This window comes from Pieris rapae, chromosome 10 (genome assembly GCF_905147795.1).
Source record: "Pieris rapae chromosome 10, ilPieRapa1.1, whole genome shotgun sequence".
Lineage (NCBI taxonomy): Eukaryota > Metazoa > Arthropoda > Insecta > Lepidoptera > Pieridae > Pieris > Pieris rapae.
Genome location: NC_059518.1, coordinates 9,461,543 through 9,485,360, shown reverse-complemented (window position 1 = coordinate 9,485,360; position 23,818 = coordinate 9,461,543). Strand labels below are relative to the sequence as shown.

The window sequence follows — 23,818 nt, the reverse complement described above, 5'->3', positions numbered from 1 at the left end:
TAGGTAATCAGCCTACATAGCCTTCCATATCGATATTTTGTTTTGTCTGGAGTGTATAGCTAAAACTCCAATCAAATATTTTCATAATAAAACATTCATTAATCCGAGCAATAAGGAAGAGTTTAACAAAATATAATATCGGTGATAAGACTTGTTTACCATGAATCTTGCTTGTTACCATGAATCGAAAAAAATGTTATTAGGTTTATACTCAATGAAATTGAGTTTTCAAAAAATACTTGATTAATTATTATATATATATAATACATTCTAACTAATCTAAATTTGTACCATTGCTATCATTGTACAATTAATCTTTGTTTAAATTTTATTGATATTATTAATTTTCTATTAATTATTATGTCATGTGGGGCGTGTTGTAATGGTTGCAGCTACTTACAAACATTGTGTAAAACAAAAAAAAATGTCGATTAAAAAGAGTGGCGGAGAGATTATTTCTAGTTCTTATCTTCCGTTCTACTCCCATTTGAGAACTGGCAGTAAATGTAAAATTAGAAGCATTAAACATATATTTCTTTTTTGACGTTCATTAGTGTACATTGTGTTACCTATATTAATAAATGATTTTGATTTTTTACTAAAACACTAGAAATCTATTAACATTAAAATCAAACCATTAAAACATAACAAGCAAAAAACTTAAAACCTAAACCTTTTTATAACTAATTAAAAATCATGCAATTCTGAATTCAAGAATACTAGAATTTTGTTAGCTTTTTTCATTCATTCATTGCAAATGTGGTATTCTTCTGTCTCTATAAGGCTAGAAAAGCTGAAATGGTCGTTTGTCAATTTAATCAATGCAGGTTTGCATTTATGAAAGTCAATAAATAATTAAAAAATATAAATACATCGCAATCTGTTGCGTCCAGACTGCAGGAACAGGTTTTAGACGTTCAGTATGAATACAGCCTAACACTTAAAGATGAACTTATCTGCCAAATCGCGTATTATCGGCGCAGGCGTGCATTCGACACTATGATATGAGTAGTTGGCACGAGCTACTTGCGCGGTATACTACTATCACTGCGTTCTGATGAATTACTTTTTTATCTATATTTGATCTACGATTTATATTCTGTGTAATATGGTTGTGAATAGAAAACATACTTTGGTGATGTGTGTTGGTGCCGCGTTAGTTGTGTTTGGTGTTATTTCAAATTGCAGCTGGCCTAGTATATTTTTCGCACAAATTAAAAAGGTAAAACCGTTAATTGCTGTATTGCGCAAACATTATCGTAATCTTATTTATGTATTAAAGATTACCACATCATATATAGTACTAAATCTATATATGTTACAAACTATTTTATCCAAAGTAACAGTTAAAATACACATAAGTTCTACAAAAAAATACCATTGATATAACAGACATTTTTAATAAGCACAAAAACAAATAATAAAAAAAATCAGAATACAGTGGATTACGACCATGATATGCACCTCACAAAGCTGTCTTTAAAACCGATTATCCCACTGCATATTATATCCAACTCCGGATAAGTACAGTTTAATCCGCATAATACAAGAGAGGTGTCTGAAATTCCTATGTTAGTTTTCACAGAAGGAATTTGGAATTTATTATGTATCTTGATGATTTATTGATTGGTGATGATTATCCATATGTAGTTTTATTTAGCAACAATTCAGTATTTGTTGCAGTTAGTATTGGTTACTAAGCAAAACAAGAGATACTTAAACACTCCTATAAAAATTATCATTAAAGCACGTGCATTTGATAGCGTTGCGTGCAAGCTATATACTATGATTTTAAAATTCAATAGCAGCTAGAGAGGTTTCACTAAGAATAATTGATATTGCTACAAAGAGCAATGAATAAAAAATCAGCCATATAAAAACAGGTATGCATATGTCATGTCAAGTTAAGAACATTAACATAATGTCATAATTATAAATTATTTATAATTGTTGGCAATCTTAAGGTCTAAATAGTCGCCCAGGCAATAAAGGCACACAAGACCACGATAGCTTGTTAAAGTTAAGCATTATAATGGTGGTTATAAGTGCGGGCTGAGTTTTTTGCATTGGTGTTGATGTTAAACAAAGCACGAAAATTCGTGCTTACCAAATGGTAGGCGGGAACATTTGTTCAGATGTGTATTTTTCCTAGTACTGTATTAGCAATATATAGTTTTCATTCGTCCATACGTATTACATATTATACGATCTTAAAGAAGATGAACTTTATCAAATCGTTTTAATTCCTTTCAACTTTAATTATATATATATTTATTCACACTTTGTTGCAAAGAAACACATACAGAATTACAAGGGATGCAACGGGCGGCTCTATCGCTAACCCTAGTAAGAAAAGAAAAATAATAAAATGATGAGTGCAGGAAGTGAACTTTCTCTCGGTATACCATGTAACTAGGTGAGCAAACCGAGCAACTATAATTGATAGCACTTCTAATCTATGTATAGTATAATATAAGACTTTGATACAATTGACATCATAAAAATATTCTGATGTACTTGAATTCGTGTATGCGGTGATATTAGTTATTTCGACTACGTATTTGCGTGTTGTTCCCACGAGAATGTAAGTGCGTGCTCCTATTTCACCATGCCTCCCGCTGATAGAGGACAAATCTTTGTTCTTATAATTTTTTATTATTATTACTTACTTAAGATATCATGTGGAATATGGTGTAGTGGTTGCAGCTTTCCTTACAATCCTTACAAGCGTTGTATAAAACAAAAACTTGGCGATTATAAAGAATGGCAGAGAGTTTATTGCCAGTTCTTCTCTTCCGTTATACGCCCTTGATTTAAGACCTGGTAGTAAATGTAAAATTGCGTTTCGTTCATAATTAGAATTTATAACTGATTTATTCTACTTCGGATATGTTATTAATATCATACTTAACTAAAGTTTTTTTTTTGACAATGTTTTTTGTATATTATATTTTGTCTACAATAATAACAAGGTTATGTCTGGATTTTGAGTCAGTCACCTTCTTTGTGTGTTTTAAATCGTTTTTTTATCAGATTTTATTTAATGTCATTAATCTTAGATGAATCAAGAGTTGCGTAAAAATCCTTTAAACGGTTGAATAATTTCTTTAATGGCTACAAAAACAAAATTTACTAGTATTTACATATTTTTACGAAAATAAAAACATGACCTTGAGACATACACAATATTTAATTACTTGTGTAAATATTTCACAACAAAATGCAATCATTGTTTTTCGAGTTTATTATGCTTCAAAAGACGTAAGAAATAACAAGTTATGACGAGAGTTGCTTTAACATATAATGGATAAAAAACAACATAGGTAACCGGAATTGACTGCCAATAAATAATATACAGTTATTATTTCAGCCACCGATGACCTACAGATAGTATCTCATTTTTCACTTTCATTTGTTTTGTTGTCAATAAATTCTGTTTTGTTAATAATAAAATCATTAAATATTATAATATTTCTGGTTGAACCATTCTTATCAAGTGTATTTGATAACAGATATTAGATGCGCGATACGGAAAAAATTTAGTACAACTTACTTTCGCATTTACTATGTTTTAGTGAAAAATCCTAGAATAGATATTTTATCGTACTAAACTCCCTGATAAGTCGCATAGACTTTGGTTCGTTTGTCATGTTCCAAACAAAATTTTAAAATAAATTACCTTTGCGAATAAAAGTTAATCTTTTAGAAAAATAAATCTATTATACATTAATATTAATAAAACTTCATTTTTTGCTTCCTATTTTCCTAATGGAATATATATAGTAAGATTTTGTCTCATTTCATAAATAAATTTTACATGACAAATAAATAAATGTATCATAAAAAATACGTTTTCCTTGAGATAATTCAAATTAAATATAAAAGTTGATTTTTATACTAATCTATACGTTTCGTGGGTGTTAAGTTAACAACATTGCTCGGAGTGAAGTGAAAATTATCTCTATTCTAACCAAATCATAACAAATGCTATCGATGCACTTGAACTTCATTGATTAATAAATATTTATCAATACATTTAATTGGTATCATTTGATCGCATCGTTCGACACTCATAATAATTAATACTCATGAAGCACGATTTTTCTAAATCGTAAGGTATCCAAAGGTATCCTTTTTTATTCATATTTTTATTTCCATCTTACCTAAATATAAAATTCTTGTGTCACGGTGTTAGTAAGCGAACTCCTCCGAAACGGCACTACCGATTCTCATGAAATTTTGTGTAGGTCTTGGGTAGGTCTGAGAATCGAACAACATCTATTTTTCATCCCCCTGAATGTTAAGGGTTTAAACCCCTAAATTTTTTTATTTATTTTTTTAGACAATTTTTTTTGTTTTTATTTATTTACGATACAGCATACAAAAATACATGCAACCCTAAATTTTCACCCCTCTACAATCATCCATTATGTTTTTTTTGTTATTTATAAACTTTAATTTTTTGGCACACAAACATGGCAAAACAACGTTTGCCGGGTATATATTTTATATATAACTAGCTGAGATTTTGAGATTTAAAAGATTTGTTAGATTTTTAATTCAAATTCCAGCTATTCAGTCTAGTAAATGAAGTTTAGGAATCAATGAAACGGGTTAAGCAAAGAATACCGGCAGATTTGTCGAACATCCAAAAAAAAACTTGAGTTTGTTCTTACACTTGTAATCAAATTATTACTCGAATATCACTTCTGTGAGGGCTTTGGCTTAGTTAAGCATAAGGTAATGTTAGAGCAAGTACAAAACAAATCTTTGACTCTATCTTAGGATGTACGACGTTAATTCTTGGTTCTGTGGCCTACAAAGAGCTTAGAGTACCTACTCCGAGAATTCACACTTGCGATGTACGCTTGTGATGAGAGCAATTCGGCAATACTACGGTGACTTACTTCAATTGGGCCTATTAAAGGCGCACATTTGAAAAACATTATTATAAGGTTAAACTTAAAAAAAGTCTAGTTATTACAATAGGCAAGAAACACCACACTTGCCTACTCTTTTAAAATAGTTACAATATTTTGTATACATTTATTTTATTGATATGTGAAGACCAGAACAAAAAAAACTACTAAGTATGCTAAATAAAATAGGCGCATAAAAAACAATGCCGGAGTAAACTAAATAATTATGCACACATACACAAATATTGCAAAACAATATATTAACATTATTATATGTAAAAAAATAATAATTAAATTACAGTCAAACAGTGCTACGTCAAGGTTTCTTTAAAAGAAAAAGAAAAATGAAAGTAAATATAACTAGATTAGCAACTAGTTGAGTCTAGTTTGATCAGTATCATGTTTCAAAGCATTTTTATCTCAAATATAATTTGTAATATGTTTGTCTACAAAGTGTATTTTCAATAAAAGTTTAAAATTTTCTTTCCTTTATATGTCACGAGGCATTTTATTGTAACATTTAATAGATTACTAAAGGACTATTTATTCTTTGACTCAAAAGATATTATTGGTATAATTTAGGTCAATTAAAATTAGTAGTAGTATAAAAAACACAATTTTAAAGTAATTATTTAGTTAGTTGGCTTAAAAGCTACGAATCACAAAATGTAGGTAGGTACGCAAAATGTTTAGTTATATTTATCACAAGAACAAATTTGTTTTAATTTCGCGACGATTTCAAATAACAATGAAACTCTGGGTACGTTCATTTTATATACTACTGCTCAAATTTTAGCGCGGTTTCTGAAAACGGGACAATTTTGCGTCCCACAGTTCATTTCGGGGACACAGGGACTCGTATTTGGAAAAAGGGACAGTTCAAAACGGGACGCCTGGTCAGGTTACACATTACCCCATAATATATACTTTAGCTTATTTAAAAGACTATAAAACATATAAGATATTTTCATAAATTGACTGGGCTAATAATGTTTTTTATTTAATATTTCCTTAAGATATTCGCGACGACGTACGACGCTATTCTATTTGTTAACTGTTTTGTCTTTCTAAACTCAAAAAATTAAAGGCATCTAACCTCAGCATAGTAAAAGATGTTATTCGATGGGTGTGTCAGGAGATGACCGTCCACCATTACTACATTTTCCCACTAGCTAGGCCTAATCTTCTAAACACATATGATTCGGTTCCTTTTCATTGTCCCTTGAGTGAACTGGTAAAAGTTCTATTATTTGTTAGCACCTATAGTAGCTAGTTCATTTGTTTTATTTTTCATATTTTGTATGTTTGCTGTTTTTTCTTCGTCTGTAAATTTTATTCAGTTATTATACACCTTTATCAATTTAAGGTTGCCTATTAGGGCGGGAGTGTTTTTTATAAATAAATGAATATTATTCACGTTTAATTATTTTTCGTTGAGTGAATAATAAGTGTTACTACTCGTACTTGTATAATATTCTTTACCTTGATTTTCCTAATTTATTACTTATATTTGTTTTCTTTTTGTGTGAATTTTTATGCATTCATGTTGGTTTAAGATGTGATGTTAGGATAATATTGTGATAAAAAAATACTCGCTGTTTATCATGACTGTATTAAATGTGAACATATATGTGACAACTTTGAACACTGTTAATTAATTAGCACAGCCGGAATCCGAACTGAGAACCTCTAATGAATAATAATATATATTATTTTAATTACAGATGATGGTACTCGCAGAAGGTTCCACATCCTTCTACATCTGGAGGGACATTCCGATCCCTATGTACCTGGAGTGTTTTCTGTTCAACATCACCAATACAGAAGACATTCTCGCTGGAAAAAACGTCAGCTTGCATGTGCAACAATTGGGCCCCTATACTTTTAAAGAGATACGAAAGAAGGTAAAGCACGATTACTAAAGATTTTTTGCACTCTGGTAGTCAAATTCAGCGTGCGACTCGATCCTCGAAGTCGCAGGTTCGTTCCCCGCACTAATTGACTATCTATGTGCACAAATAACACTCGCTCGTACGGTGAAGGAAAACATCGTGAGAAAACCAACATGAACCAAACAATTGGACCCACAAACCTAAATATAAAACATTGATCACAAAACAGATATTACGCAAATCTGAGTTCGAAGTTTCACATAAACAAAAAGTTGAAATAAAGTCAAAATCGGTAATCGGTTATCAGGACATCAGAGGGACTACTCATATTTGGTTGTCAAAACAGATAGTCGTAAAAGCTGATGACGTTTGTATTAAGTAGGTACTCAAAAGAATTCAGCCGGATATTGATATTTGACAATCTACACGATATATCATACTTCAATGTCAAATAAACATAATAATAATAAAAGTAAACTTGACATAAAGACTAAATACGATTTCCAGATAAGACAACAACCCAAAAGTCATCAGTATTTTATATATGAAACCTGAATACGCCATAGGTTTATCAGACTCATATGACAACGAGGAAAAGAGGGTACAAAAGCGAACTTCTACTGGCATGGCCAGTCTTGATTACAAGATATTGAAATCATTATTAGTGTGTAATAATGCAATTATTTATCAGTAGCATGCAGGTAATATTAGTATGCGTCAAGATTACATTGATAACCAATTTATCGGTTTGTTAATTATTTTCAGTGAAATCTTTTAACGATAACCTCTAATTATTATTACTAGTAATTCAACGAATTCAACACAATTGTATATTATTACAATGATTTTCTTTAAAGATATTTTCGACCAAGCATATATATTTGGTTTAGTTTGAACATCCCTCGCCCATATTCACCTGCTAATGGGTCATGTCGACGAATCAATTGATGATATTAATTATATCAAATAAATAAATCTGAAAAAAAGTCACAGTCATGGCTAGGTTACGTTTAATGAATAGAGGTTATATATGTACTTGTATTGAATAAGAAGTATGTTGTATTTAGCAAGCAATAACGATATATGATAAAAAACCAATTTTTAAAATCAATGCAAAAGCATTGATTGATACTATACATAAACGTAGTTGATAAGACTAAAGCGTTTCATTGTTATAGTGTTATAGTAGAAATGACATTCAAAAAGCAAATGAATTCAAATTAAAGACATGTGTTTTATTTGTTTATCTCTACAATCTGGTTAATAAGATCTGCCTAGAACATAAATATTGTTTAACGATTTTGTTGCCTTTAACAAATATACAGTATTTATAATATTTTCTCAACCTTACAATAGCGAGGAAAAGCTGCCGGAATTACAAGTACATATTATCATTTTTTCGCTATTATATCATAGGTACACTAAAACCCCATACCCCAAGAGTCTCTAAAGTAGCAAAATAAAATTTCGAAAAAAAACTCTTATGTTTTGGGCGTTTATTATTTTCGTCTGATCTGCAGCTGCGCCATCCTTTGTCCGAGGAAGGTGAGACTTCGCTTACGTACCCACACAAGTATTACACCATATCAACTCCCGTCCCATACACAAAGATATTAAAGATATTCCATCCGCCCGCTTGCCATCGTCTTTAGCGATCCCTATACTACGTTTAGGTAATTATTAATAGGTAATAGTTTTTCGAGCCTTCTTGGTATTGTAAATGTCTATGGCCGGCTGTATCAGCTATGACATTCCCTACTAATATTATTATTAATATTTAACTGAATAACATGATACACATATAACTTATAGATGATAATTAAACAACATTTAAAATAGTTATTAAAATTGCGTGTTGTTCCCACGAGAATGTCAGTGCGTGTTCCTATTTAACCATGCTGATAGAGGACAAATCTTTATTTTTTATTTATGTTATTATTTATATTAATTTTAATTTACTATTAACTTCTTAAGATGTCATGTGGTAACGTAATGTACTGGTTACTCCATACAAACATAGTGTAAATAAACTTGGCGATTAAAAAGAGTGGCGGAGAGTTTATTGCTAGTTCTTCTCTTCCGTTCTACGCCCTTGATTTTAGGGGGGAAATGACTTTCGACGACCTTTTTGACGTTCATAAGTGTAAATTGTGATACTCATAAATGATATTCATGTATACCTACATGAATAAATAATATACATTTTTTACATTTATTCCAACGAAATAATAAAATATAGGTGAAATAATAAAATATCCATTTTTTTTATTTTACTTTTTAATAATGATACGGCATGCGTGCTGTTATTAATTCATTATCGACAAAAACTGACATTTGAATAAAAGACCGGTTCTATCACGAATTGCTTCATTTGCAATCTACAAGCACTACTATGCAAACAGATTTAGAATTATTTTATACAGGCTGAAGACCAATTCGACTTAGGGTCCTTCAAGAAAAGAGCGTACAAATTCTTAAAAGGCCGGCAACGCACTCGCGAGCCCTCTAGCATCGAATGTCCATGGGCGGCGGTATCACTTAACATCAGGTGAGCCTCCTGCCCGTTTGCCCCCTGATCTATAAAAAAAAGACAGCTATGTTTTATGGATACTTCAGTGGGCAGCTGGTTCCACATAGTCGTGTTGGCCAAAGGCGGCCTTATCCATCCATTCTATCCATCGTGAAAAGTATGTGATGCGAAACTAGGTCTGGTGGTTTGGTTTAGATATTTGTTATGTTACTACATAATTAATTTTCTATGTTACCATATACTTATGTACGTATGGTAACATACATACATTAGTGTATGTATGTTTAAACAAAATCCCTGAAAACTAATAGCCAGATATCAGGAATATCGCAAGACTAATTAAAATCAAGAATCTACAGCTTTGAGATATGGGTTTCCTCAGAAATAATAAGAAAAATTATTATATTGTTTTTTTTAGTCAAATATCCACTCCAAGAAGGTACTTATTTTTTAAATTGTATAAACAGTCAGAAAATCCTACCTTACCAATTAATGTAACGTAAACAAGGAACTGCGTGTTTAACGATGTGGTCTACCACAATACACCACCCCTTGTAACCGGATATAAATATATTTATTATTATTGAAATAAATCAAGTATTAGCCGCTTTGAGATAAACAGTCTTCATATTCCTTGCATTAGTGATAACATAAAATACGCATTTGAAATTTAAATAGTTATATAATCTATTACGAATCATAATAGGCTGTCAACCAATTAGATATGTGTTTTATTTATTTATTGATATATAATTTATTTTATTTGCTCTAAATAGCAGAGGGTTTAAGGTTTAGTGAGAAAAAAGGTTTTATTCTGATGCTAAAAATAGTTTTCAAGCATGAACGATGGGATTTGTGTATATTTTACGCGTATCCACTTTTTTCTGTGCTGTGCAGTGCATATTCTTATATTATATATTACAGTGTTTACGAGTAAAACGCTGCTAATGTTTAGTGATTTCAATGATCATTTATTTCATTACAAGTATAACAATTCAAATTCAAGTTCAAAAATCATTTATTCATATAGGTAAAAAGAAATATACATTAAATGCTTCTAATTTTACATTTACTGCCAGTTCTCAAATCAAGGGCGTAAAACGGAAGAGGAGAACTGGCAATAAACTCTCAGCCACTCTTTTTAATCGCCAAGTTTTTTCTTTTACACAACGTTTGTAAGGAGCTGCAACCATTACTCTTACACATTACATGTACCTGCGGTTTCGTCGCGATATCTCGATTCTACCGCGTATCTTTCAAGTGGTAGTAATTCTGAGCAAAATTGTGAGCTTTATTTTTATATAATGTATGATTAAAGACATTGAAAAATAATTCACATTCGGTAGGTAAGCAAATTAAAAAAAATGATTCTATCAGTAAACACTATTTATCGAACTTTGTAAAATATATTGGTCTGCACTTGCCGTTTCAAAACTTGCCAATACAGAAAAACATTTCATATTTTTATACAAATTATTTATCTAATATACAACCACTTTTTGGTATCATCAGGCGCGTGTCTCCAAATACCGTACACCTTTTCTATACTTTCCACCATAAAAAAATCTGAGACTTGCAACACTTACCCCACTCCGCTGCTCAACCAAACCAACTCGTGCCTAATAATTAGGCCAACTTAAGTGAGCTTACTTCAGCGGCCTGATCCATTTCGCTCAAGTTGCACCTGAGTCCTGACCTATTGAATAGGCGCGAATACAAAATACCATCCTTTCCATCTCGACGCCTGTATTTCACAATACAGCGATTTGTATGGCACTTTATGAAACCAACTGCCAGAGCGTACCATTCCCCAAGAGGTTGGCAACGCACGCGCTAGCCCCCGGTGTTGCAGCTGACCAATTGGATAGTCATAATTATCAGCTGTTGTAAATCTCACAGGGAACATATAGATTAAGAGAGACACCTGGCCTGGCCTACGAGCTCTTTGTTATTAATTAGGGCGGAAAGACTGAGTGAAATAGCAGCATGTATATATTACCTGTTATTTTATTTAAACCAGCTTCTCTTCCCCACAACACTAAAAATTATATTTAACAACGAAGTTAAGATTTTTTGATAATTATTTTATTATTCGAGTCGCCGAATCCTAATCTAACATCAAAATCTCAATGTGTTACAGTCCTGATAACACGAAAGGTTACATTTTTTAAACAGAATTAAAATATATTTTGTACAGATTAAAATCTTTATGTAAAACAAACGTTAATGACACCTATATATTAATTAATTATTTTAAATTCTTTTTATCAACTAAATCTTTATGTAATACATTCAACATATTTTTCCTTATTTTATTACTGATTTATTAATTCAAATTATGCAATCGTAAAAGCTGACAGCTTTATAACCCATATAATATACCCAATCTGTACCATGATTGCTATAAATAATAGAGGGTTTTTCTCTATATTAGCGAAATAATTAGATATTCATTTCTATGTAACGAATGAATTCAATGTAACAGTCGAAGAAAGTGCCTAGGTCTGGCTATACTCTTGGGGCGTAACTCCCACGATTTAGTTAATTGCAATGAAACGAATGAATGCCAAGGAACAGTTGAAAAGTCTCTATGTCTGGCTATACTCTCGGGGCGTAACATCCATGATTTTATTAATTGCTATGAAACGAATGAATGCCAAGAAGCAGTTGAAGAGTGTCTATATCTAGCTATACTCTCGGGGCTTAACATCCATGATTTTATCAATTGCTATGAAACGAATTAATGAAAAGGAACTGTCGGAGAGAGTGCATGCGTCTGGCTATTCTTTCGGGGCGTAACTCCCATGAGTAAAGAAATCGCCTATAAAACTAAGAAAGCCTGAGTGAGCAAAATGAGAAAGAGCCTTAGATTGTATAGGTACTAACTAGAATCAAAATTATCTTTTGATTATTGACATATTTGTATTAATTATTTGAAATTTGTAAATTAAATTAAAAAGTCGTTCAATAATGGAGCAATAAAGATATGCTTAGAATAGTTTTATTATCTAAAAGCACTTAATTTAGTCAATTACTTGAGCCTGTTGTATATATTATGTATATTGTATATCCTTATAGCTCTACCACTTGGCTTTTCATATATAAAAGAAAAAAAGGAAAAGAATTGAATACTGTGAAAAAAATGCAGTTTAAATAGTGCAATTTGACTTTGATCCGTATATATTATGTTTAATGTATCAAAATATCTTAAAGGCACAATTAACTTAATCTGTAATTTAAACTTATTGTAATTACTTTAAAAAAAACTGTAAACTTATAAGCGCTTTACCCGTGGTGGTCACCGTGACCATGCACGCTGTAAAGCACGCGAAACGTCAAGTCGGTTAAATTTAAAATTATGTTTAAATAATTATAAGTATACAATAATACATAACTTCAATCCGCTAAAAAAGTGTTTTTCTTTAAATGTGTAAAAGTAATATTAATAAAAGACTTAATCTGTAATTATTTTATTAATATTACTTATATCTATAAAACTACTCGTTGTATGCGTTTACTTATTCATTATATGCTATGCATTAAGATATACAAGCATTTAAATAATTTTGAAATCGAAAACTAGTTTTTTTAAAAGTGATTTTTGAAATCTCTTCCTTGATATTTTTGTTTTACATATACACTTAAGTAACCTCATAAACAAAAGTTTGTTTTTGTTTTTCTGATATCGAATTAGTATTACGTTTTAGATAATAATTAATAGATATGGCCATTATTTTGGTTTTCTTTATTAAGTGCTTATAACAAAACCATTACTTACCAACATGTACTACTGAAATCCCAATATGATTAATTATCCTATTGTTGTGTCCCTTGGTTGCCTAAGTAGAAGCATACCGACTTATCTTGACTCCGAGAACTTTGCGGACAAACATATAAGGCCGGCAACACACTCGCGAGCCCTCTGGCATTGAGGCAGTTGTACTTGGAAGGCTAAATAGATAGTTATATTACTTTTACTTTTTGTTGCGAATCCACTTTTAACGGATTAAACTGTAGTTAAAATTATTATATATTTTTTACAGGTGAATATAACGTGGAATGAAAATAATACGGTGACATACAGAAACCAACGATACTGGTATTACCATCCTGAAATGTCAAATGGGAGCCTCTCAGACTTGGTGACCAGCATTAATCCCATTATTGTGGTATGTATTTTAATATAATCTGATGATGCTTTTTTTTTAGAACAGGGGCCAAACGGGCAGGAGGCTCACCTGATGTTAAGTGATACCGCCGCCCGTGGACACTCTCAATGCCAGAGGGCTCAGATGTATTCCTTCTCCTTACAATAATAAATATATACAGAAAACACATATATACACGCTAATGCATGACTTTTGAGTAGAAAAATATAAAAAAAACAATAAATCAGGTTTCATGATCAGCTTGACAAGCCTTGATTAGCCTGTTGCTCGTGACATACGACGTCGAATTCCTTAGTCTAAGGCAAGCCGGTTTTCTCACGATGTTTTCCTTCGCCGTTAGAACGAGTGATAAATGCATGGAAAGAAAGTCCATTGGTGTACAGCCGGGGATCAAACGTGCGACCTTAACGATGAGAGTCGCACGCTTAAGACACTAGCCTAACACCGCTCCTCTGGGAATAAGTTTAATAATGATTCCTGTTATATCGCCATTGACTATCAAATAACCATTTATACCTATAAAAAATTCTAAGAAACATTTTAAAAGGGGATATTAGCTTCTGAAAGGTAAAAAAATAAAATAACGTTTAATAAAAGATAATTACTTCCTTGTTAAAAGTTTTTATTGAAATCCACTCGTATTACATAAAATTATTCAATTATTCATCATTGTCAGCCAATGCTTTAATTATTCATTTATTTCACATGCAAATAAATAGATTAAATAGTTTAATAGAAATGTCTATTATAACTTAAACACAGTTAAAGGTTCAATTCAATTACTTAACAATTAAACAGCAATTACAAAGTAATATAGTAATTATATTGAAAAAACAATAACAAATTATAGAAAGAATAATACAGTTATTAATCATAGTAGATTAATAATAGTGTGATATAGTCACGAATCATATTGAATATATTACAGATTTGATGATATGATACAGATTTCTTATAATAATTAAAACTTTATTTATGACAAAAGGGTTGTAACAAGATTCATTATCACTAGTCCCCACACTAGGGAGGCCCTGTGTTGAGGGTACCTAGAAAACAATTATTCTGTGGTACATAGTTCATGTTTAAAACAGTTAAAAAAAACGGTTGTCTGTAAAGTCGGTTTACTGACGATAGTAGTACGTGACAACTTGATAAGAAAATACTGATGGAATGGTTGCATTTTACAGAAGAAAAATTTAATTTAATTTGTTAAATAGATATTTTGTATGGATGTATAGAGATATTATAGATAGAGATGAAATAAATGGAAATCACAACTTAATTGATCAAGTTACATTTATTTTATAAATACAATTATGTCAATTTTTTAACGAACGAACTCATCTTGCTCACCCATAGAAACGAAAGAAATGCTCGCATAATGACGCCCTTATTATGACCGGAAATAATCCAGTGCCAGATGCCGCAATCCGACTGCCCCAAATAACCTTTAAAAAATGATTAGGCTTATTCGTTTTCGTTAATTCTATGTTACAATGACTAAATCAAAGTCTTGTTACAGACGATAGCCTACGCGCTTCGCAACGAGAGTGTTATGTTGCGTGTATTTGTCGACATGATTATGCGCATTTCTCACAGGGACATATTTATGAAAGCTAATGTCTCGTCATGGTTGTTTGATGGTGTCGAGGATCCGTTGCTCAATTTAGCAAATCGAATACCCAATTTACCGTACGATATTCCGTTCGATAAATTCGGCTGGTTGTATACTGTGAGTATTTGTCTTTATAATTTTAATGTATCGTTTTAGATTAGCCTTAGTTCATTTTTATTAAATATTTGACTCTGTGTCTGTCGCTACGTTTAACTCCTTTTTTAATTTAGTAAACAATAATGTTTGTTTAAATCTTAATAACAAACATTTTTTTAACTTGTATAACATTCAATATTTCGAATTAAATGTAATAAAATCTATTTATTGAAACTAAATAATTTTCAATTTGGTTAAAGTGTCTTTTGCTAGTTTTAATTAATGTTTGTGTGTAATATTTTGTAAAGTCATATTTTCTTGTATTTGAAGCAAGCGTTTTAGAACTTATATATAAATAAGTTTTATATAAATAACACGCAAAGATAACTTGATTAAAAATGATTCATGAGATTTTCATCCATTTCATGACTTTCTTCATCATTTCTATCTTCAGTTAAAACGTTTGGAATCGCGAAAGCGTTAAGTTAATTGTATTCCGATTACTTTTTTAAAGTAAGTATACAATTGATAAATTGCTTATTGAGCATAGAAATCCATCCGATACAGATGAATTTTACAGCGAAACGGTTCAATAGATTATGACGGCGAGTTCGTGGCGAATACTGGTGAAAAGGACTTTTTCCAACTTGGCATGGTCGAGAGATGGCAGCACACGAATAGAACAGTCTACCGGGATAAGTGTGGAGAGTTGCAGGGATCCTCGGGAGAGCTGTGGGCACCTCAAAGAGGACTGGATGAACTAAGTATATTTGCACCAGATTTGTGCACGTGAGTAATTATTTATGTAGTCAGATATAGGCTGAGATATTAAATACATTAAAACTCAGTTATTTTAGTTAGTTAAACTTCCGGTTAATAAAAAAATCGTTTTATAATATCTTAACGAGTTTATAATGCAAGCGTGTCTCTCAAGCTTTTTCGTAGGCGAAGCATTTATAACCGTAGCACCATTCGTAGCCAGTACTTGCTATTTCCTTGTAAAATAGACTTGACTTAGGGTCCTTCAAGAAAAGAGCGTAAAAATTCTTAAAAGGCCGGCAACGCACTCGCGAGCCCTCTAGCATCGAGATTGTCCATGGGCGGCGGTATCACTTAACATCAGGTGAGCCTCCTGCCCGTTTGCCCCCTGTTCTATAAAAAAAAAAATAAACATGTTTCTATTTATTATAAACAGTTAATTGAAATATGTTAAATATAATCTCTTATAAGTATTAATAATTGTGTCAGGCATCCCAGCTCTACTCAAATTTAATAGTAAATTCCATAAATTTTTGTTAATTAATTTTTTAACTGTTTACAACACGCATAAAACCACGAATGAGTCTATGCGTGTAATGTTATACTCCTACAGAAGCATCTCATTAAATCAAAATAATGTTTCAGCCATATGACACTTATAGCTGATCGACCAGTTAGATATATGGGCCTGGATGGCATGCAGTATATTGCAAATGATTCACTCTTCGATAATGGACATAACTATCCAGATATGGTAAGTAACGAGAAATATCAGTAAGACATGATTTATATATCCCTTTCTTTATAGATAATATGTGCTTGAGTGGCACACGCCAATTCAATATGCATCTTAGATAATAACACCTAATAGTTAAACCAGTATTGTTACACAATACAAACTAGCCTTTAAGATTAACTTTGATGAAAAAAAAAAACAAAAAAAAAATTTTTCGTGTGACGGACTTATCTTCCATGATAAATAAATTATGATTATTTAACCCAAAGGCCTGCTACTGTGATGCGCCTCGTGACAGAAACTGCCTCCCAGCTGGGGCTCTCAATGTATCCGCTTGTAAATTTGGAGCTCCAGCATTCGTGACCCGACCACATTTCCTTGACATGGATCCGTATTACCCCAGCAAGATAGAAGGACTTGCTCCTAACAAGTTAGTAATTTTACATAGCAATTAATTATTACTATGAAATGGCGCTACTATCAGTGCTAGTTGCGCATATATATTCATATATATATTATATTCCACGAAATCTAGTTTTTAATCCGCCAAAAAAAAGAAAAAAAAAATGTAATAATAAAAGTTAACAATTATTCTTATTTTAACCTTTAATTTTACCTATTTACTTCACACTATATTACACAAGACTTTGTTACCGATATTGCTAAGTTTCAATAATACTATTATTATCATTTCCTACCGAGTATTAATATATTCTTTTTTTTGCGACTGAGGCGCAAACTAGCTGATGTGGTCTCTGGCAGAATGACCAGCGCTGTGGAACACTCTGCTCCTCAGCATAATACTGAGCCAGGGCCATTTACAGCCACAGCACACACGCAATATATGCTTGAGACGGACCGAAGGGGAAAGGGAAAAAAAAATATACCTCTCTTTATATCTTTTATTTAAATTTTTCTCTTTGATTACTGCTGTGTTGTGTATTTATGTGTGTGTGTTTTGTTTGTAATAAATAATATGTCTATGTCTATGTCTATATTTTTATTAGCATTGAAGGCTGACTTGCAATAATTGATACACGTCTTTCTCCAACTTCGGTTTGGTTCCGTTTGGAGTAGGCTTTCGGGGTTCGTGACTGGGGTTCTAGTGCACAGGCGCTAATTAATGATTTAAGTAATCTACCAGTGACCCAAGAGCTGGTGCGTTCATCGCTACACTACAACAGGGACAATTTTTTAAAATAGTTAATAAGTTTTAATCCTACAAAGATACTGCTATCAGCAGTATAAAACAAAAAATTTTAAAGCCAGAATTATGATAACTACAAAGAACGTCGTTTATTTATTTTATTATTCGATTTCGATAAAGCTTTGAGACAAAAATTATCAAGATAAAAAGGGTCGGACAAGGTTATCCGAATTTTCTGATTTCCAAATGATTAAATCGTTCATTGAGGATAATGTTTTTTATTGATTTAAACACTTAATATACTACGTGTGCCCCGCAGTTTCGATAACCGCACCTAATCCATTTTTGTTCGATGCAGCCTCAAAAATAAATTTTTTTAAAGCAATCCCATTTGCCAAAAATTATAGAGTAGTATAGAACAATCTATGCTATATGTTTCCATGACCACCATACCTCTATCAACATTGCTATCTTTTATATGTAATATCATGATTTAGATAATATATTGTCAATAATCTGATAAAAAAAATGACGCGCCATTTCAATTTTCTGGAAGCATATTATATGATTCATTCGTTATATATTTTTATGAATTCCTTAGTCTTCATAGTATATATTCTTTACCTTTTTTAATAATAACTAACACTATTACTTGTTTGTTTAAAAATTCAACGTAACTTTTGAAATTTAATAACCAACATATATTCAAATTACACAGTACATACCTACCTAAATGCGATACTCTAAGTACCTCTCTATATACTTTAGGAATGTCAATTCACATATTGAAATTATATGAACACTATAATTTCAATAACAAACAGATTTTTGTATCGGGTCTTAGTTGTAATAGCTGACCGCTTTGATTCCTAGTGAAATATATAATTTCAGGGTTTAAAGTGAACAGAAACATGTCTACACTTTATGGTTTAAAATTACTTTTTTAGCCAACTGAACAAAATACTTTTTAAATGTAAGTATGAAATGTGATAGAAAGTTTATTTTCTAATTATTTTACCTTTTTTAGGAATCACAACTTTAAAATGTCTATTGAGATGAATACAGGGATGCCACTCGCTATATCTGCACAGCTTCAGGCAAATGCTTTAGTTAGACACATCCCTGGCATGAGGTAAATATTACTAAATTGTTTTACTATTAATTCTTACGGGCTAATAACATATTATATGTATGTGAATGTGTGTAAAATTTGTGAAGTGAATTTGCAAAGGATTTGTATGTGTGCACATATATAAAACTATTTAAAGACCCATAGTGTTCATAGCGCCATTGAATTATTATAAACTCTGAACTCATACATATCAATAATTGCATGTAAAATTTTATTACAAAAACGTTTACACGATATGAACATTTAAAGTTACTTTGTAATTGTTAACATTAATTTATTTATCATAAAATGTTTTAATTAATAGTTTTCATCAAAGAGGATTGCGACAACAAACAGTGCCGAATTGATAATTCCAATGTTTTAATAACATATCAGAATTGTTTATAAATAATCATAATAAAAATTCATCCTTATCGATCACCTAAAGGTCACATCTTTATGATATTAATTACCAGGCAAAAAGTACTTACACAATTGTGTTTTGATATAGAATTAAAATGTAAAACAAAGGAGGAAACGTTGTGTTTGTTTCATTGTGATTTGTCGAACGGATCGAGTCACGTTTTAAGTCAACTATGGTTTGGTTTATTTTATTTTGGTTTATTATGGTTTATGGTATGCAGAAGCAATAAGAACTCATAGGAGGCAAAATGTCATGTAGTCGTTCACCAACAAGATGGACCAATCAAGTGAAAGACTCATCGTCCAGAGAACTGCAACAAGAGATAGTCCGCTCCAGATTGCGGACCACAACGCGCAGACATGAACAACAGACTCAAGAGAGAGAGAGATTGGTCTGTTCTTAGATATTTAACAAAAGTTGTTTTACCTACAATTATTTTTTATTACCGGATATTGTGAAATTTTATCCGTTTAAACTGTTATTATGTGTATCGTATATTACAAAAACTATAGATAATTTCAATAGTGTACCTTTTGCAATATATATTCTTAACGAAGATATTAAACTTTTCGATGAAAATTTGTTTGAACTGTAGTTTTTACAAAATTTAATTTACATTACGTAAACCGCCTTAATAACACGCACCAATCAAACAGTGGACATCGTCATGATAAAACGGAGAAGTTATCTTTATATATTTTTTATCTTACCAAGCCTATCAAATTACCAAGTATAAATACCCTAATGGTCATGACGCAGACATATTTCTATGTTTATTTAGTCATTTTTCTTCGATTCTTAGATTTGTCGGTTTATTACGTTTATCATTTTAACCGAAAATTGTTATCGGTCCCTAATATCCTAGATAAGAATTGAAATGCGGAATTAGATATGGCTTAGTAGAAAACTGAGTCAGATACTATCTATGTCAAACTAACATTAATTTACGTAAGCAGTATTCATTCTAATGATCAAAATATTTATTTTAAAAAATACCTTTCGCCTTACAAACCCACAAAACCAAATGTTTTTTAAATATAAGTCGCAACCATTAAGCGTTTAACCGTACTCAACAAGAAATAAAACACAAAATCCCTTTTGGTGAAATTGTAAAATTAAATATACATTTGCTATCAATTTAACTTTGATTTTTACACTTAACCTATGCCGTATAAGTAATTAATAACACCGTAATAAATTTAGGCAATGTAAACCTTTATATACTCTGTTTTTATTTATTTAATAAGTAGCCTCTTTTCGTACATGACATTATTTTTCCTTTATTTTTCATAGATTGTTCTTTTGTTCCACTTTGCGTGTCCGTTTGCCTGATGTTTGCCTCCAATCTTCTCCATTCTGGCCTTTCATGGCCACTCTATGTTGTGATCTCCGTGTTGACGTTTTGCTTGGGTAGAGTTTGTAATGTTTTCTTCATTGTGTTGTTGTTGATTTATTATTGGAGGGTTTCGGTCTAATTCCCCACGGGGACCAACTTGGATTGAGGAATGATATATATATCACTTCTCGACCTTTTGACTAAGATCAAAGTGTAGATATACTCTGTGCTTACCCGAAAAATGATATTCAATAATTCTGTATACATCTTTCTTTTTTTTTAGTTTAAACAACCAGCTTCCGGATCCCGACGTCTTGGTGCCAATGTTTTGGTTCCGTGAGGAAATTGTTGTCAATGAGAAATACGCTAATTTCGCTCGGACTGCATTAAGCATCAAATTTGTAACGCCTTATGGGTTTTATACACTTATTGTAAGTATTTAAACTATCTTAAACATTACATTATCGAGACGTATTAAAAAAAATGAAGTGTCAAGTTTATAGACAAGTAAGTGTAGCGTCTTTTATAATCGGCCCTTACAAATGACTGCGAAACTGAAACCTGTTAAATCAGAAACGCGCGAACGAAGTGATTCCGGCCGCTAAGGTTGAAAGCTTCTCGTTCATAGCTACTAGGGCCTGTGGGCCGGCCAGATAGGTCAAGAAACTCGCTTCAGGTTGGAAAACAGTATAGTTTCTTCATCAGACATCGAGACAGTAATAATACACCACAAACTGAGGGCTTTTCCACGCAGGCAGTTTCTGCCCCGCACCACTTTGTGGATCTATTTGCTCACTGAAGTTTTTCCGAACTAATTCGGCTTTGGGTCCTTCAAGAAAAGAGCGTAGCAATTTTTATTAGACAGTCGGTATCATTTAACATCAGGTGCTCACCTACTTGCTTCCTTCGTTCACCACCTGTTCTACAAAAAAAAACAACGTTTCTTCACATAAGTAATGCTTTATTATTTTCAGTTAATCGGCTGTGCAGTGTTGGCAGTGACATTTTGGCAATACAGAAAGCACCAATATATAAACAAGAATCAACATAAACATGAAGATACAATATTAAAACAATCTTTTCTTAAGAAAGGAGAATCTAGTTAGCATTTATTGACGATATTTTATATTGATTTGAGACATTTTGTGCGGTCAATGGTGGAGTGTTTTTTATGAATATAATGGTTAATAAAGGATCTTGGCTTGTAGCGTGTACATGTGCGGCATGTAAACTAGGCGATATTTAAATATACTAGGACGCATACATTTTATGCGTTTGTATTAAACGTTTAGAAATTTGTCAGTTCTTGGAGGTGATTGTAAAACAAGACGAGAGTCAATCGGACCGAATAAAGCGTGTCGAGATGTTGACCAATCACAATCAAAAGGAACACACAATCGTTTAAGTGTTCATATACGTCGTTATATGTGTGCGTTTTTCGATTCACATTACGACAATGTAATATTGTTTATTAGAATCCATAGCTAATAGAATAGTAACAATAAATATTAAGAAAATGTATGTATTTCTCGGATAGGGTACGTTTTATATTTATGTTTAACAAATTTATACTTATAATTAATTAAACATAATTTAAATTTAACCGACGTTTCACATACATACATAACTTTAATCCGTTGAAAAAGTGTTTTTCTTTAAAAGTCAAATTTAAATCCTCATGACAATAATTCATATGAAATTACTTAAAAGATAAGTAAAAACGACATTTGTAAGTGAAGTTGAAATTACGACTTTAAAACGAGTCAAACCGTTTCATAAAAAACTACGACGCGTTTTATGGATATTGAAACCGAGCTTTAGACTAAGTATTTGAGATTATAATCCCGAAGGGGCTAATGTATTAATTCAAAATAAAACAGTTTTGAAAACTGTATTTTCGGAAATTATTGACCAAGTGCGTTGTGAGAACATTCCTGTTAAGGTTTTAGAAACTGTATCAAAATATAGGATAAGGTTTTACGTTAAAAAGTAGCCCTCGAATAGATTTGTTAGTTTAGTTTATAATTAGAAATAAGTAGGGAATGCAATCTCGAGTCACGATCATAAAATTCGAGATCTCGTGGGATTGAGAATTACAAACCCGCCAGATTTTCGAGATTTCAGAATCCTCGCGACATCAATCTAGCGGCATCTCTTGTCAGTCGCTATGTACCTATCAGCAGAAAATACCCTGCTAGACTCTGGTTGACATGACGTGCGTGAGCAATTTATTATAAGCGAAGTGTAAAAAGCTACCCCTAGGTCCCCCTACAACCATTGCTTGCTACTCATATAGATTCATCCCTTTTTTTATCACGGACTCTAAACTATCTTATCTCGCAGAAACACGGCAAGGACTCTAAGCTACTCTAAGAGTTTCCTCTGATTCTCTTGAAGAGTTTTTGTAGCAGCAACGTGTTGAATCCTCGGCAATCATTAATAAAGCAATATATCTTAGTTACTCTTACTTTTGCGGTGTTAATATCATGAACAACAGCGAATGCGACAATATAATTATTTGATTATATTCTCGTCGCCTTTTAACTATATGATGTCAACTTTATAATTACAAGGACTTTTAAATATAACAGCTGCGATTACATATATTCAATGCCCTGAGATACGTTTTTTCGTTGAAGAAAATTCTGAAACTCTCCACTTAATCTCAGAAATCCTACGAGATCTCATGTTAAACTTCAGGATTTATCTTGAAAATTGGACAGGATCTCGTGAGATCATGCAAGATCGGGATTGCATTCCCTAGAAATAAGTCATGGAGCTTTTTCTTAATTTGGAGCAATAATATTATTAAAAACAGTCATCATGCCTCAAAAAAACATTTGAATTTCAATATTATCAGAAATTATAATTAAATCTAATTAAATTTCAATACGTCAAAGCATTGAATGTTAGCTGCTTACAAGAGAGTGCTACTGGTAATCATTGACATAAATAATTTAAATTAAGATATATTTCGAATCGAATTCGAAATATATCGAATTTAACAAAAAAACAAAAAATTTGTTCGAATTCGATTCGAATCATTAAAAAAACATATGTTGTCTCAACGTGTCAAGAAATTAT

General features: G+C 31.7%; 1 protein-coding gene across 1 annotated transcript; it reads left to right on the top strand.

Moving 5' to 3' along the window:
- Nucleotides 1-995: 995 nt before the first annotated feature.
- On the top strand, nt 996-22,297 carry LOC110996080 (protein croquemort). The gene is made up of 10 exons (XM_022263591.2): nt 996-1,222; nt 6,644-6,823; nt 13,385-13,510; nt 15,033-15,242; nt 15,802-16,010; nt 16,626-16,734; nt 16,986-17,146; nt 18,891-18,995; nt 21,018-21,165; nt 21,709-22,297. The coding sequence occupies exons 1-10, from the start codon at nt 1,109-1,111 to the stop codon at nt 21,838-21,840; spliced, it is 1,494 nt and encodes a 497-aa protein (XP_022119283.2). The 5' UTR covers nt 996-1,108; the 3' UTR covers nt 21,841-22,297.
- Nucleotides 22,298-23,818: the final 1,521 nt, after the last annotated feature.